Consider the following 13,939-nt stretch of genomic DNA (forward strand, 5'->3'; position numbering starts at 1 on the left):
GGCCTGTGACATGAGAACACAGCAACAGTGACATAATTACACACATACACGGTCACTGCTGGATTAGTCTAGCATTTAGTCATGGTCTTTCTCTTTCTTCATCTTGTCATTTTTTTGTGTGTGTGTGTGTGTGTGTGTGTGTGTGTGTGTGTGTGTGTGTGTGTGGCATCTGGTTTATTCCTGTCCATGACTTACATGACTTAATGCATTAAGCAGACCAAGTGGATATTTGGGGAGGACAGGAAGCAGGAGAGTAATACTTGGAAAAGAACCTAATAGTAATGAACACTTTTATCTTTGTTCCTTCCTGTTTTCCATTCCATTCTATTTCCTTCATCTTCTGCTCATCTATCCTCTCCCCTTCTTTCTCCCTTTCTTCCTCCCCCTTTACCTCTCCTTTTGTCTCATAGGGAAGAGCTTCACTCTGACCATCACAGTGTTCACCAACCCTCCTCAGGTGGCCACGTACCAGAGAGCCATTAAAATTACAGTGGATGGTCCTAGAGAGCCACGGCGTGAGTGACACTGACACACAAATGTTGATGTTTTCCTCCTCAGCAGATAATAATAATGGAGTCCCACAGGGCTTCATTTTGGATCCTATCTAATTCTCCATTCACATGGCTCCACTTGAACACAACTACCCACAAATACAGCATAGATTTTCAGTGTTACTCCAGCAGCATCTAAAGTTCTCTAAAGGTGCAAATCTGATCTGAATTCATGTCACAAAATTCGGTTAACTAACAACTAAATTAAATAAATTCTAACAGCAGCATCTTGGCATTGTTAGTATGCTGCTCTTTGAAAAAACCCTACTGCTAGTTGCTTAACTGAATTATGTTAAATAGCAAACATTGTTTACGCCTAATGCCAACGTTTTTAAAATGAACACTGCTGGACTCTCTGTTAGTATTTTGGTGTCTGCTCAGACAGCAGTCCAAGAACATACCGAATTTAGCATACTGGAGTATACTGCCATAGAGAGAAGGTACTGACGATTATTCCAACCTGGGGTCTCAAAGCAGCCCATTATCCTGAGGAATTCTGACCATATTGGACGATTTTGCACCTCATGAATTACGTCCAATGCCAACGTTTTGTGCCAATGGCGAATGCTTTTTTACTATCCATATCCCCATCTTTCCCTAACCCTAACCATCCCGCAGTACAATGCGCAGATATTGAAAGCAAGAATTAAAAAAATGTTGGCATTCGATGTAATCTGGGGTTTTGCAGAATCAGCCATTATCAACAGCCTTGTCTGCCATAGGGTTGTATACTGCAATTTCAGTTTGGGAGATCATCATTGTTACTATACTCTGTACTGTACTCAAAAGATTCATGTAACATTTGATCTTAATTCACTATTTATAGGCCCCCTGTTGCATACCTGCCTCATAAGTTGGAACATGATAGTTGTTTAGTAATTTCATGTATGTGCTGAAAAAATTGGATTATATAAGAATATTGTTTGGATCTAATATATTTTTTTTATTTGATCACTTAAAGTTGTATTTAATATTTGTCATATTGTTGTATTAACTAGTGAAGGCAAACTCTCAGCTGCATGCGTCAATAAGGAGCCTGATGCAACACTGAGTTCCTCTCCCACTCACTGTGATGAAACATGGGGATTTCAAATGGCAGATGAAAGCAAGAAAAGAGAAGAGAAAGACATCTTTTGTTTTGCTAATAAACACTAATATATGTCATAAGAATAATTCTCATTCTTGTTAAATGAACTGAACTGAGTGACACTGGGCAGAAGAGTCAGGAGAGTTGTGAGGTGACAGAAAGAGAGGAAGACTCCTGCCAGCGCCACTCAGCTGTGAATAACCATCACTCGTCTCTAACTCGCCCACACACACAAATACACACACATGCACGCTTCCCCCATTGGGAGGAAGTGCCTGTAACTGGAGCTCAGTCTCAGTGCTTTGAAGTGCAGCCAACACCACAGACAGCGTGACAGACCAACACACACACACACACACAGGGAGACAGCCAGACCCCTATGCGGCGCCCATCGTCAGATTCTCAACTGCAATAGCAGACGGAGTGTGTTAACAATGTCGGGACGTTGTTATAGCCTGTGTTGGGTTGTAGCTGTTACTGTAATCCCTGGATTATGGAACCAGATTACAAGCATGACGTCATTTGCTGACAAATCACCTCTAAATATTTTTGTTTGATGGTCATTTTTAATTGAAACTGTAGAAAGTTGGAATCATGACAGTTTTCTGTCATCACTCTCTCCCAGGTCATCGTCAGAAGATGGACGAGGTCAAACCTGGCTCTCTGGCTTTCTCGGAGAGGCTAACAGAGCTGGAACATCTGAGACGGAGCTCGATGAGGGTGACGCCTCCTCATCACCATCACCATCAACCCTCCGCCAACACCCGCCAATCTGCAGCACTCAACTCTGCCACCTTCTCCAGCCCCACACACACTCAGATAACTGCTGGTAAGAGCCCAAAACTGATTATATTAACTTTATTGATATAGCACCTTTAAAAACAGAGTTTACAAAGTGCTTTGACAGACAAGGCAAAGCAGAAACAGGATACCCAGAAGGCAGTATAACAGCAGAAGCCAAACAGAAATGCCAAACAAAGCAAGACAAAATTAAGGTAACATTAAAGGACCAGTGTGGAACATTTAGGAGGAGCTGTTGGCAGAAATGGAATATAATATTTATAAGTGTGTTTTCATTAGTGTATAATCACCTCAAAATAAGAATTGTTGTGTTTTCGTTACCTTAGAATGAGCCATTTATATCTACAGAGGGAGCGGGTCCCCTTCCACGGAGGCCGCCATGTTGCACCGCCATGTTTCTACAGTAGCCCAGAACGGACAAACCAAACACTGGCTCTAGATAGGGCCTCTCACGTTTTTCACGATTTTGCGGCCACCGTAGTTTCTCCTACACTCTTGGAAGCTGAGGGCGAGGCGAGCGGTATCCAAATGGTTGCAAACTGCAATTTCACCGCTAGATGCCACTAAATCCTCCACGCTGAGCCTTTAAGACACAAAGACAAGATAAAAACCATGAAAAACACGACAATGGAAATAAAAACAAATGGAAACAATTAAAGCAATAAAGTGACAATAAAAAGATGACATTACATAAAAGCAAGTTTATAAAGATGAGTTTTAAGAAGTGATTTAAAAGAAGGCACTGATTCTGCAAGCCTTATCTCCTCAGGCAGGTCGTTCCACAGCCGAGGAGCCCTGATGGCAAAAGCATGGCCAACTTTAGATTTAAGCCTCGACTTTGGAACAGCCAGAAGGGCCCCACCTGGGGTCAACATTTCTATTGTCTTATCAGCCTTAATCAAAAAAATGAAGCAAAGAAGAGAATTCCGTCTTCCTGCCTGTCCAAGACCAAGTGCACTCTGTACAGCTGCTATGTTGGTATGGTCACTGGCATTCTGCAAGGTGGCAGAGTGAGAGCGTCACGTTGTTTCCTCTAGTTGAACCAAATTCAACTTGTACGTGAACCAAGTTTAATTTGAGCTGCACTTATCAGTGTCACTTCACTGTAACCCAGCAAGTTTTTAGGCATTCTGAATAATTCGCGGGGAACTTCTGGGATCAACAATTGGAATGTTAACAAATACTGACTGAATGAATGCTACACTGTCAACGAGTGTGAACGCCACTGGTGGCTGGAAGCTATGTTAGAGCAATACTAGTGCATAAAATGGCAGTCTTACTGTATATATCTGGATACATAGCATGACTCTCCTGGATCAGGACTAGCTGTTGAACCCAAACCTTAATGTTGATTCCCATCATTCATAATTACACAGAGCACAACCCACCAGCGCATTACATTAATATGGCAGATGCTTTTATCCAAAGTGGCTTTCATTTGGGGTTCAGTGTCCTGCTGACACTGGAGGAGCCAGTAATTCACCGACCCTACAGTTAGTGGCTGACGTGCTGCAGCCGTATCTTTAGTACTGAGAAACTACTCTGCTGCAGTTTCTCTATGAGCTCACTCCAATGAGGCAATTATTTAGATCTTAAAAAACTATGATACAGTACATCTCCTTCTAGAAAACAGGAAACTCACAGGTTAGTCAGACATGTCTTTACACGGGAACTGTAGCTAATGCTAGCAATGCATTAGTTTTCTACTAGCCATGACATGTCTACACTGCACATTTCCTGTTTTCCAAAAGATGATTTACCATGTTTTCTAATGTGTAAAGGTACCAATGTAATCTGTGCATGACTACTATATCATTTTAATGACGTATGGGTGGAAAAATAAAATCGTTTCATACAAGTTGTATTCAAATATTCAGTTGCAGGAAACAGGGCATGTTCAACTCATGTGGTTGGCTGGGGATTGTGAAGTACAGTCAATCGCAAAAAAGTGGCCACAAGGACAGTTAATTCCAACTGTTTGAGTCATGCAGCATTCATGCTGTATGAATGCTGCATGTATTTTTCACTTCTTGTGTAGCCACAACGTCACAGTAGCATGACCAATTCATTTTAGCAAATGATTCAAAAGTGTCTTTGGTAGTCCGAACTTATTGCCTTTTTAGGTTGCACTCACACCTCCTAATTTTGGCTGGTAAGACTTTTTTAAGTAAATAATAAAATGGGTTGGGTGTTATAGCACCCAAAAGAAACCCCAGATCCTGGATTATCCCCCAGCAGCTGAGTTTTAAAACATGACCAGCGAGCTGGGAAGTAATGCCACCATCCTGCCATGCTGCAGACGACGGCTCTTAGTTCCCGATGGGAACGCTGCAGGACTTATCGTCCATGCTGGATGAGAATATTGATACCACTAACATGTTGTTAAATAAGAAGCTACAGCCAGGAGACAGTTAGCTTAGCTTAGCATAAAGACATGAAAGCGGGGGAACAGCTAACCTTGATCTGCCCAGAAGTAAACATCAGGATTTTCTGAGGTGAAGGAAGATTTGTTAGTTCAGTCACATTTCTAGTGCTAACATACAGATAATACTGAATACATCTTCATTTACAGCATCTAATAACAGCCAAAAACAACACACCGCGCGCGCGTGTGTGTGTGTGTTTCCCAAACTTGTGCATTCAGCTTGCATCAAACCTCATTGTTCCTCCTTGTGGTTTTAGTGAGATCCATTGTGGTCTGTGTGTGTGTGTATGTATGTGTGTGTGTACCTGTGAGAGTGTGTGTTGCGGTTGCCGTGGATACTATGTGGTACCTAAAGACAGGATTTGTTCCTCTTCTGCCTTCAGTGGTAGTGACGCTTTGTGTGTGTGTGTGTGTGTGTGTGTGTGTGTGTGTTTACGCATGCATGCACAACTGTTGAAGTGTAGTTAGTGTTTCTTCTTATGTGTGAATTTGCATGTGTGTGTGTGTGTGTGTGTCTGTAAGTGAGGAAGCAAGTTATGGCTGAAGGAGGAAATGAGAGTCAGCTGGCAGGAAGTGCTACTGTGAGAAAAAAATCTTTTTTTAAAGCAAATGTCAGAATTTAAAAGTCCCAAGATTTCTGCAGTGTGGTCCACCATTGGATATGATGCATTTTTCGGTAATAAATGTCGGGGGGGTTGTATCTCAAAACCAGTACATGCCATACATTAGAAGAAGTGTTCCTGTGGAAAATACCTGTCTTTGCAGTTTGAAAGAGAATCTGGGATTACTTTGAAATAGAATTCAGTCTGAGTTTTCCAAAGCAGTATTACGGTCTTTTCAGACGGTAAGCGGCACTGCCTGCGTACTCGCTTGGATCCGCTCATGTGAATAGACAGGCAGACAAGCGCTCCACCAGTATACGCCGTGGTAACCAGGGAAACAACTGTTTTATAGCCTAGCAGAAGTGCATGAGACGAGCACGACCGCGACAGTTTCACGGGATCACGCCCGCGCCTCCCTACCTGCCCGCCGCTCACTGGAAACGATCGCTCCTCGTCTGAAAAGGCCTTAATGCAGTCGGGTGCTGCTCAAGTGCAGGCAATAGAGAGGAATCCAAAATGGAAAAGGGACTTGCCTCACACCAAAGAAACAAAGAAAATGAACTAATATTTACTAAAAGATTTTCTGCAAGTGGAAGAGCACGCAACATGTTTGGCGTCTGCTTCACCAAGCTCTCTTGTCCATCAGAAGAGCACATCCCGGGTGTGGTGTAGCGGCCCAAATGCACATACATCTCAATCATATTACTCAGAAATAGCAATACATGCAGAAACTTAGATCAATCGATCAAAAAGACCAAATACACATGCAGATCACAAGAGGAGGCTACCATATAGAAATATGTTTTTAAAAAATAAAATGAATCTACAATTACATTCAAAAATCCAAAGTAGACTTCAAATAAAATAGGATCAAATAAGATTTCTCATAGAAGAGATAGATTTTTCCAAGATAGACATCAAAATGCATTAAAATGAAATTAAAGATTTAGTATGAGCTTAAGTATGAAACTGGGCTTATATAATGTTATCGGTGGAGAAAGTGGGCGTTTCTACTTTTGAGAGGAGTTGCTCCTTCATCCCAGATAAATCTAAACTAAGCTAGGCTAAGATCAAAGAAAATGTATCCAGGACTTTGTCTAATCTTGGGTTAAGGGGGAATTATGTTAAAACAGTAGTGTTTGACACAAAGACAAGTCTATAATAATAACGAGTACTTCCATTTTCTTTATTTGTTTTGTTCATTGAAATGGTAATGTAAATACATAGAGAGTGTATAACACTACAAAGTACCATCTGTCTGCAGTTTCAGTCTGAATGCATTTGTGTCCATCATTACTTTTGACTATCCATGTTGGGCTGTTATGAGTTCATATCAGCTTTAGCACAGAGGACCACTTTGGAATTCCAGCTCTTTGAAGGGAGCCGGATCTTATGGCTCCGTTCCTTACCGTTCCTTTTTATTTCTTTTTAGGGGGCGGGGGTTACTAGCTTTATCTGTGAAATAACCACAGGATAATGAGAGGGTAAGATTTGGATCAGATTCAAACTTAGACATCCCAACTAGATCAATTTATTTCGCATGTGTAGACTTAGCAGCACTAAAAAACGATCTGCTCTGACAACATTACACAAGGCGACAGCATCCCTCTGCTTTGTCAGTGAATTTACTAAATAAAGTTGTCTTGCTTTGAATGCAATTCAACACTCCGCCCAGCCGATGCGACACCAGCGTACGCCAGGATAGTAGTCGCGCTGCGAGTCGCAGACAGTTTGTGACGGAGTGGTGACGTCACTGGGACGCTGTTTGCATAATGGGGGAGTGGGTTCAGGGCACGCAGTGACATTTGGGGACTGCGATAAAAAGAGCAGCTCTCACCAAGTGCGACTCGGCTCCCTTCATTCGTACCAAAGAGCCGTTGAAAAGAATCGGATCGTTTGCGAACATAACATCACTAACTAACATAGCATGATGTGGAGGAGAATCGCTAACTAAGAAATGGCAGGGAGCTGGGATGTAAAACAAACCGCGGACGCAGAGTAGTGGTGAGAGACCGAGAAAAGGCTGGAGCTGTAGACTGAGCGAGAGACAAACGCAGAGGTAGCTCCGAGCTTCCTGCTGTTCCCTCTAAAAATGAAAATAGCAACAGGAAACCGTTATGAAGCCGTTCTAGACCTCTCTCTTTTTCTTTCTCTTCCCCTTTCATTCCTTTTCTCTCGACACTCACTCCCCCATCCGTCCACCCCCCACCCCCGCTTAGCTTTCATTTCTCTTTTAATAATTGTCTTCCCTTCTTTCACTTCTCAAAATGTTCTGTTAGTAAAAAATACTGTAAAATACTGTAATATAATGTGTGTTTGTGTGTGTGTGTGTGTGTGTGTGTTTGTGTTTGTGGCAGTGCATGTACTTTGTGTGGCAGTGCAGTAAGTCTATGTTCCCTCTGCTGCCAAACCACTTACAGCTCAGATGTAAAATCCAGTGTCACATGAAAAAGGTCAAGATGAAATAAAAGCTAGTGTGGGCTTTGCTGCAGCCAACAGGTGCAGGTGTATATAAGTAAAACAAGGGCAGCAATGTGAACACAGCTGTTTGCATGAGGACCAAGACCCCTTCAAAATTTAATCTTTTCTTAATTCATTTTGTCACTTTGTGCTTTTGTATTTTTTGTGCTTCTCTTCAATTCAGTCATTCCTAATGTCCAAACTGGATTGGCAGGTTTAGACTGTACTACCTAGGCTGGATTATGGGGCAAAGTGGGCCACTGCCCTAGGGCCCCCCGACCCCCAAGAGTCCCCAAAAGCCCCAGGATCACTGTAACTTTGGGAATATGCTAAACTAGAGCCTAATATCATCTGACATGATAAGTGCCCTGTCTTCAAGATGGATCTTGTGTTAAAATGTAGCCAGAAGATTTTTATTGTTTCAGCTGATATTGCGCTTACACGGTCCACATTTCTAAGTGTTGAATCATATTACCACACAGAATACACATGCCACCGTGTGTTCTTCCAGCCGAGGAATACTGTGCACGATGCACAGAGAGGGAGTTCACAGGAAGGTTACTGCAGCCATGCGCCTCCTGTAATAAATACAAAGTTAGCAGCCTCTAACATGGCACAGCATAACCTGACCCTATATATCTGTACAGATGTCCTGAAAACCACGTATCTCCAAAACGTCAACTGTTCTGAAAACAGCCCTGTTTTCAGCAGATAAATAAATTGTTTATTTAGCTAAAAAAGTAGAGAAATGTTCTCAACCCATAAAGAAACACTAAATCTGGAAAATTCAGTTTATCTGGAAAATTCAAATCACCAGTTTGGAGATACATGGTTTTCACAAGGAACCACAGCCTCAGTGGAGGTGTAGGTGCAAACCTTTTGTTTTTCCAAATTGAAATATTTGCATGCCACAACAATCGCCTGGTGTGTCATGTTTGCCCCAGGTTTATTTGTCATGATGGTAAAGCCTAAAACATCCAACAGAAACAATTTATTAACACTAAATTACTACTATGGGCAGTAAAATGGTCTTTCATTTAAGCATTGATCAGTTCTACTGCATCATACCCATCATATCAGAACTGGATGACAGTGATTACACCAGGTCTCATTTTAATAAGATAAATGGGTCCGTCACGTTATTTCTGACGCTCATTGGCTAACCATGAAACGCCACAGAGATGTCTTTCTGTGTGTTCTAGTTCTATTTCCAAACAGAGCCGTTTATGACTCCTGCTGCCCCACGTTAGTGCACTCTGCCTGGGGAGAAAAGCCAGGAAAGGAAGGGGCTTGGCACAGGGCCTGGACTTCACCACCAACCAGATACACCACACACACACACACATCAGTGCTTGGGAGAGCTCTTGGCTAGACTTGAAAAGCCTTCATTGACGTCTTGGCTGCTGTGTACAATTTGCTTCCTCGTCTGTCTGCACACAAACACACTGTACACACTCTTGTCTGCAAGACTGTGGGTGATCAGTGCCATTTATTAGACTGTGGGGGAAAAGACTGGATTGAATGAAAGAACTCACACACACACAGCCCTCCCCTTCATCCGTCCACCCCCACACTAAGTTAATTGCTTCCTCTCCTCCATCTCTCTTTCTTCTGTTCCTTTTACTATCAACAGCTTCTGTCTCAAGACCAAGGTCATTTATTTAAATATGACTTTCTGTACAAATCATGCGATTCAATATGTTGTTAATATATGCATATCAAGGGAAAGCCAAGATATTTTCTGGGCCAAAACAAAACTGAGCTTTTGATCATATCCCATGTCCTTCTTGAACGAATGGAACTTGCTAAGCTGTCATCATGTGACATAAATCCAGAACCTCAGTCACATAATAAGAAGTGGTCGTATATTCCATTCATAGGTTAGTGTAATCCTCCAGTAACACACGCAGCACACACAGCACATAGGCAAGTATGTGAACAATTCCGTTTACGACGCAGCCGGTTATCTACGCGAACGCGTGATTAAAAAGTAAGTATATCTCCGGCTTTACACACATTCACACAACCACAGTCTGAGCTGCTGGCCACTGAGCAGCTCCACGGGAGCGGTTGGTTGCTCAAGGGCACCTCAGTGGTGGTAATGAGTATTTTCCCCCTAAAAATATTGAAGGCACATTCCACTGATTTTACAAGTTCAGTTCACTCATCATGAGGATTATTGTCTGTTAGGAGAAATGTCTTCTGTGGCTCTGGAGGAGCTTTTCAAAGCCTGAGAAAATAACGCTGATGATGTCATAGTGATGTCATCAGCGTTATCTCATCTTAGGCTTGAGACTTAAATTTCTTAACATCACCTACATTATAAAACTAGGGTATCAGGTTTGAAAAAAGTAGGCTTTTAGGAGGCAAGGCTAATGTCTAATGAAAGAGATGTTTGAGAGACATTTTGAGTTACATTGTGGGAATCTTAGGATCCCATACTAAAAGTCAGGATATCTCAGACTCTTCTGCTTCAATTTTGACCATGCCTTTTTTAAATCTGTCTCTTGTGAATCCCCCAACTTTATGGAAGTGCAGTCTCCTAGGAAACAAAGATGGGGTGTCAGCAGCACAGTGCGGGCTCATCTGGAAACCAGCTCTCTCACAGCAGTCAACTAACGCGGATCAAAACCCTTGGCTTTACAGCTCTGAAGGTTTAAGTGATTCATCTCTTTTGTTCTCTCTCTCAGATTCTAGACAGATGCAGTCGTCTCCATCTTGGTCCTATGACCAATCATATCCCTACCTTGGCCAGATAACCACGCCTACCGTCCACACAGCCAATCCCCTTTCGCCTGGTCGATCTTCACTCAGTGACCTGTCCTCACGACTCACAGGTAACACACCAGAGCATGTACAGACAGAGAAAACAGAAAGTAAAATAAGTAGGCCGTAACCTCTGACCTTTGCCCTCTCTCAGGTCCTGACCTCACGGCCTTCGGCGACCCCAGGATGACCTTAGAACGACCTTTCACCTCTCTCCCCTCCTTGCCTGACACCCGCTTCTCCGACCCCCGGGTCCATTACCCTCCCACAGCGGCTGCCTTTACCTACACCCCCTCTCACAACCCCGTCTCCAACAGCGCCCTCGGCCTCACCATGGCAACGGCCATGGCAACTACCCCTGCGGGGAGGTACCACACCTACCTGCCTCCTCCCTACCCGGCGAACACCCCCCACCAGGCTCAGAATGGGCCCTTCCAGTCCACCTCCTCACCATATCACCTGTACTACTCCACTGCGGCCGGGTCATACCAGTTCTCCATGATGGCTGGGGGAGGAGGCAGCAGTGACTCGCGCTCCCCGCCGAGGATCCTGCCGCCGTGCACCAACGCCTCCACAGGCTCCTCCCTCCTGCATCCCTCTTTGCCCAATCAGAGTGAAGGAGTGGGTGTGGAGGTGGAGTCCAGCCACAGTAGCTCCCCAACAAATATGGCAGCTGCTGAAGCTGTCTGGAGACCTTACTGAACCAGTCAAGGTGGTAGAGGACACTTACAGTGACCACCTGGTCATGTGATGGCGGACACCATCACTGAACACATCAATCCAAAATAAAATGAGTGACATGAGGGGCCATAAGTCAATGTAATGTCAATGATTTTGTGTCAACATTTAGACTGGGAGGGCTGAGTGAGCCGCAACCCCTAATCTCAGTTAAAGTATAAGACCAATTTTTCCACAAATCTCATGAAAAGACCGAAACCAACAATGTGTTAGTCCTTCTCTCGATACTTTCTGACTTCCTGTCTGTCTCCAAGCCCATTGGTTCCTACTGAAGACGTAAATCTTTAAAAACAGCTCACAAATATAGTTTAATTTTTAAAAAAGGGGTCATTAATTGTCTAGAGGAAAATAGTGCATCTGTTGGGGACTACTTTCAGCGGCGGATGAATCCACATGTGGCGCTGTAGTGAGTGTTTGGGGCAGCAGGACGGTGTGTGTGGGACTGAGTCAGGATAAACTCCAGTGTGTGTGTTCACGGTGATGAAGGAACATGTCACCCAGTGCAGCAGAGCGGCTCGCTGATGGGTTTTAATAGTTTGTGGACAACAGAGGAGCTCTGCGGCTCAGAGGAGGAAGATCCATCAGGCTGTGGGACTGCCCATAAGATAGACAAAGTCGAACTTGGTTGTGTTCCATATTGTGTATTATATTGTCCCTAAAGTTTTCTCCCAGAACCAGATTGATATTTTAAAACTCAACTGTGAACTGGGTTGAGATTCAAAACATCAACAGTGAGCATGGAAATGTTGGGACATATGGTACCATCCAGCGGTTGTGCCCCCCAGCAATATTGATTGTCACCTATCGATGCAGTTTCCTGCAAGTGTTCCTAGGGTAAACTGCATCTTAGGAAGTCTGCTGACTTTTTATTTTATTTATACTTGATCACTGTATTATTCAGTAGTTAATGGTTTCTATTTTTTGGAGAAACTCCTGTACATCATCACTTGACCAGGAGCCAGATGTGTGCGCCCAGTTTCTGGGCTACTGTCTACTGACAAACAATGTTGGCCAATGAAAAGCAGAATGACTGACAGGTGCATTAGCCAACAGACAGCAGGGAGTGGACTTGTTAGGTTATATAAACCTAACATCCCAGTCCCGCTTTCAGGACAGAAAAGGACTCCAGAGAAGAGCTTCTATTAAATGAAGGAACTAAAGATGGACAGATAAACGGAGAGAAGCAGGGTAATATTTTGGTTTTACACTGACAAAGTGCATGCAGCAGCACTGGACTGATCTCAATTCAGCTTCTTTTGTAAAATAATAAGACTTCATCCGCATAAATGTTGTCGGTGTTGTGAATAGATGATTTGCTCATGCCAAATATTGTTATGGCCTGTTTGTTTACCTTCATCATTGTTTGCTCCCCACTGTTTTACCACTCCTCTCTCATTCTGAACCCATCGTCTCTTGGAGAACATACAGAAACGTGATCACTCACTTAGGTGGCTTTCATGGCCCCTGAGGGCTGACTATGACCTCTAACTCTGGCTTCACTGCAGACTGCATACTTAATCATCGCCAGTCATCAGTTATTAATATTTCTTAACTGGTTAAGCTAGTCGATTGATTACATATTTATTGTAGATGGCCCTAACCAGACTGGACATTTTGATCAGATTTCTACATTAACACCAAAGAAAACGGTGAGGTCTAAATTATGTCTCAGGTGTTTTTTACACAGAATATTGGTTTTGACATGAAAATGCTCAAATTGAAAGATTGTAGCAGCTTTATTTACTCTGGCTTCCAAACCCCTCTGTGTTGAATTTTGACTCATTTTCTCACCACACTGAAAAACATTAAAGCATGGATTTTTGTTAAATACTTTAATTTATTCCTACAATACCATTTTTGGTAGCATTTCATATGTGTGTGTGTGTGTGTGTGTGTGTGTGTGTGTGAGAGAGAGAGAGTGTGCCACATTTACCCATGACCCACTGTTGATTTGTACTGTATATAACCATGGCTGTGACACCTGCATTTGATCACCCTTTCCTCTCTCTCTCTCTCTCTCTCTCTCTCTCTCTCTCTCACACTCACACTCACACTCACACACATACACACACACACACTAGTTTTGTTTTGACATTGTTGATTGTGCACATTTGGGTTTGATTTCTATAAATATTCTTGCGAACACAACTCTTGCCCTGTGGTTACTGGTCGTCTGATTTGTTTTCTCAGTTTTTCTTTGTCTTTATAGAAAATTCTCTCCTGCACGCTGCCACCTCTGTCTATGCCACACCGCCCCCAGACACCACACACACGCACACATTTCATCCATTGCTATTTCTGAACCTGAAGGAATTTCTACAGGCAAATAGGCAAGCCCTAGCTTGCCTCTCTCTCTCTCTCACACACTCACACACACACACAGGGAGAGGTTGCTAAATAAAGGTGAAGTGGTTGTAGCCAGACAGTGAGAACACAGTATAATAAGCTGATCTAGTGCAGGTAAAGGTTGGGAAAAAGAGGGCAAAGTGTTCACTTGTCAAATAAGTGA

General features: G+C 43.1%; 1 protein-coding gene across 5 annotated transcripts in view; it reads left to right on the forward strand.

Moving 5' to 3' along the window:
• runx1 (RUNX family transcription factor 1) overlaps nt 1-13,578 on the forward strand; it is an 81,625-nt gene extending 68,047 nt beyond the window's left edge. For all 5 annotated transcript variants that reach the window (XM_044187683.1, XM_044187685.1, XM_044187687.1 and 2 more), the window contains 4 exons: nt 411-515; nt 2,264-2,467; nt 10,617-10,763; nt 10,847-13,578. In XM_044187683.1, coding sequence (XP_044043618.1) covers nt 411-515; nt 2,264-2,467; nt 10,617-10,763; nt 10,847-11,394 — 1,004 coding nt within the window. In that variant the 3' untranslated portion in view covers nt 11,395-13,578. The remainder of the gene's footprint in view (nt 1-410; nt 516-2,263; nt 2,468-10,616; nt 10,764-10,846) is intronic.
• The last annotated feature ends 361 nt before the right edge of the window (nt 13,579-13,939 follow it).

The sequence above is a fragment of the Siniperca chuatsi genome, linkage group LG24, assembly GCF_020085105.1.
Source record: "Siniperca chuatsi isolate FFG_IHB_CAS linkage group LG24, ASM2008510v1, whole genome shotgun sequence".
Classification (NCBI taxonomy): domain Eukaryota; kingdom Metazoa; phylum Chordata; class Actinopteri; order Centrarchiformes; family Sinipercidae; genus Siniperca; species Siniperca chuatsi.